Source organism: Erigeron canadensis, chromosome 4 (genome assembly GCF_010389155.1).
Source record: "Erigeron canadensis isolate Cc75 chromosome 4, C_canadensis_v1, whole genome shotgun sequence".
Taxonomy (NCBI): domain Eukaryota; kingdom Viridiplantae; phylum Streptophyta; class Magnoliopsida; order Asterales; family Asteraceae; genus Erigeron; species Erigeron canadensis.
This window is the reverse complement of record NC_057764.1, coordinates 22,414,283-22,416,431: the sequence shown is the minus strand read 5'-3', so window position 1 is coordinate 22,416,431 and position 2,149 is coordinate 22,414,283. Positions and strand designations below refer to the sequence as shown.

Here is a 2,149-nt window from a genome sequence, read left to right as displayed (position 1 = left end):
AAAGAAATTTAAAAGTATATTTCTTAAATAAATGGTTCCCACCTAAGGATGGACGGAGTGGGTAGGGGAGGGGACCGGTACCGGTTGACACACCGCTTCGACCCTCCGGTACCGGTGGGGTGGGGAGCGATTTGGGCACAGTGGTGCCAGTATCCATGCCTCCTTATTCGATCGCTGGGGTGCTTAATTAAAAAAAAAAAAATTCAACATGGCCTACCAAACCAACGGCTCCTTCACTCCTCTTTCTTCTTTTCTTCTTCATTTTAGCAGAATCTCCATTGTTTTTTTTCTTGATTTCCTATCAAACAATACAAAACACACACATACATATATCATATATACACATATAATTTATTAAACAACAATCATGAACCTTTTCTTCAACAATCCTATATTTTCGGAACACGGCCCAACACCCCCAAATATGCCATCGGACTCGAGTTCATCCAACGAGACGGAACGGTATATTAATCTATTCACAATGGCGCATTATGCGATTCAACAAGATGTCCGTGATATTGCCTCCTCTTCAAGAAAGTATACAAAACGTGACGATCGTATTGAGTCTCACAACCGTTTTTTTCGAGATTACTTTGTCAAGTAACCGAAATTTGATGAGACTTCTTTTAGACAACGGTTTCGTATGAGTAGACGGTTGTTTGTGAAGATAGCTTCAGATTTGGAAAACAATTTTAGTTTTTTTCAAAGGAATATGGACGCTCGTGGTAAATGGGGGTTTTCGGCTTTACAGAGAAGCACATCTGCAGTTCGCCAGTTAGGATACGGTAGTAATCCCGACAGTTTAGATGATTACTTAAATATGTCGGAAAGATCGTCATGTGACACCCTTAATGCTTTTTGTGATGGAGTCATTCGATTATACCTGCATGAATATTTGCGTAGGCCAACGCGTACTGATACGCAACGCATTCTTGATCATCATGCGTCTTATCATGGTTTCCCCGGCATATTAGGTATATATTTACTTATTACGTAGTTTAGTTAATAATGTGTGTGTATATATATATATATATAACATAGTTTAGTTAATAATGTGTATATATATTATATAGTTTAATTAATATTTTCGGTTTAATAAATGTGCTTATAGGGAGTCTTGATTGGACACACTGGGCTTGGGATAATTATCCAGTAGCTTGGCGTGGCCAGTACACGCGAGGTGACCATCACGGGCCGACGATATCGCTTGAAGCAGTTGCGTCACAGGATTGTTGGATTTGGCACACATACTTTGGTGTTGCCGATTCAAACAACGACCTTAATGTGTTGAACCAATCTCCTTTGTTCAATCCTTTTGAAGACGGCACAGCACCGTTGGTTCCTTTCACTGTAAATGGAACCGAATATCAGTACCCGTATTATCTTGTGGATGGGATCTACCCAAGATATGCGATGATTGTCAAAACGATTTCTCATCCAACCGGTAAGAAAAGGATTCGATATGCTAAGGCATAGGAGGCTGGAAGGAAGGATGTGGAGCGAGCTTTTGGTATTATCAAAAATAAATGGAAAATACTTAGAGAACCGACACGACAAATGGAAGAAATCCCCATCCATAAGATCATGTATGCATGTTGTATTCTTCACAACATGATTTTAAAAGACAAGGACCACGCTATAAGTCCTGATTACATTCCAGATCCTCCGGTTGCGCTACAGCCATCTGATAAACGCCTGGCAGAGATACAGAACCCAAACGTTCACGAAGATCTTAAGATGGATCTCATTGACCATATTCATCACACATTCATCCCGGGCATCGAGCGCTAGTTCATTTACGTATTGTGTTGTTGTTTCGTTTAATATTGTAGTTTGATGTTTTATTTTGTCGTTTGTTTTATTTTTAAAATTGTATTAGTTTTAATTATTAAATATTATTAGTTTTAAAAATAAATAAAAATGAAATTAAATAGAAAAGGGTGGGGAGGGGAGGGGTGGCGAGGTGCTCCTAGAATTAGGGGAGGGGAGGGGAGAAGAAGAAAAATCGGGGAAGAGAGGGGAGGAGTGGGCAAGCTCCCCCCACCCTAATAGAATATTTTATTATTATTATTATTATTTTGCTTTTAATAGGAGAACAATGTATCATGTCCTATTGAAATACAAATTGGTTTTAGTAGGTATAAAAGTT

The 2,149-nt window shown here is 38.9% G+C and overlaps 1 protein-coding gene across 1 annotated transcript; it reads left to right on the top strand.

Moving 5' to 3' along the window:
- Window positions 1–712: 712 nt before the first annotated feature.
- LOC122597170 lies at window positions 713–1,791 on the top strand. The gene is made up of 3 exons (XM_043769798.1): window positions 713–974; window positions 1,112–1,444; window positions 1,625–1,791. The coding sequence occupies exons 1-3, from the start codon at window positions 713–715 to the stop codon at window positions 1,789–1,791; spliced, it is 762 nt and encodes a 253-aa protein (XP_043625733.1).
- Window positions 1,792–2,149: the final 358 nt, after the last annotated feature.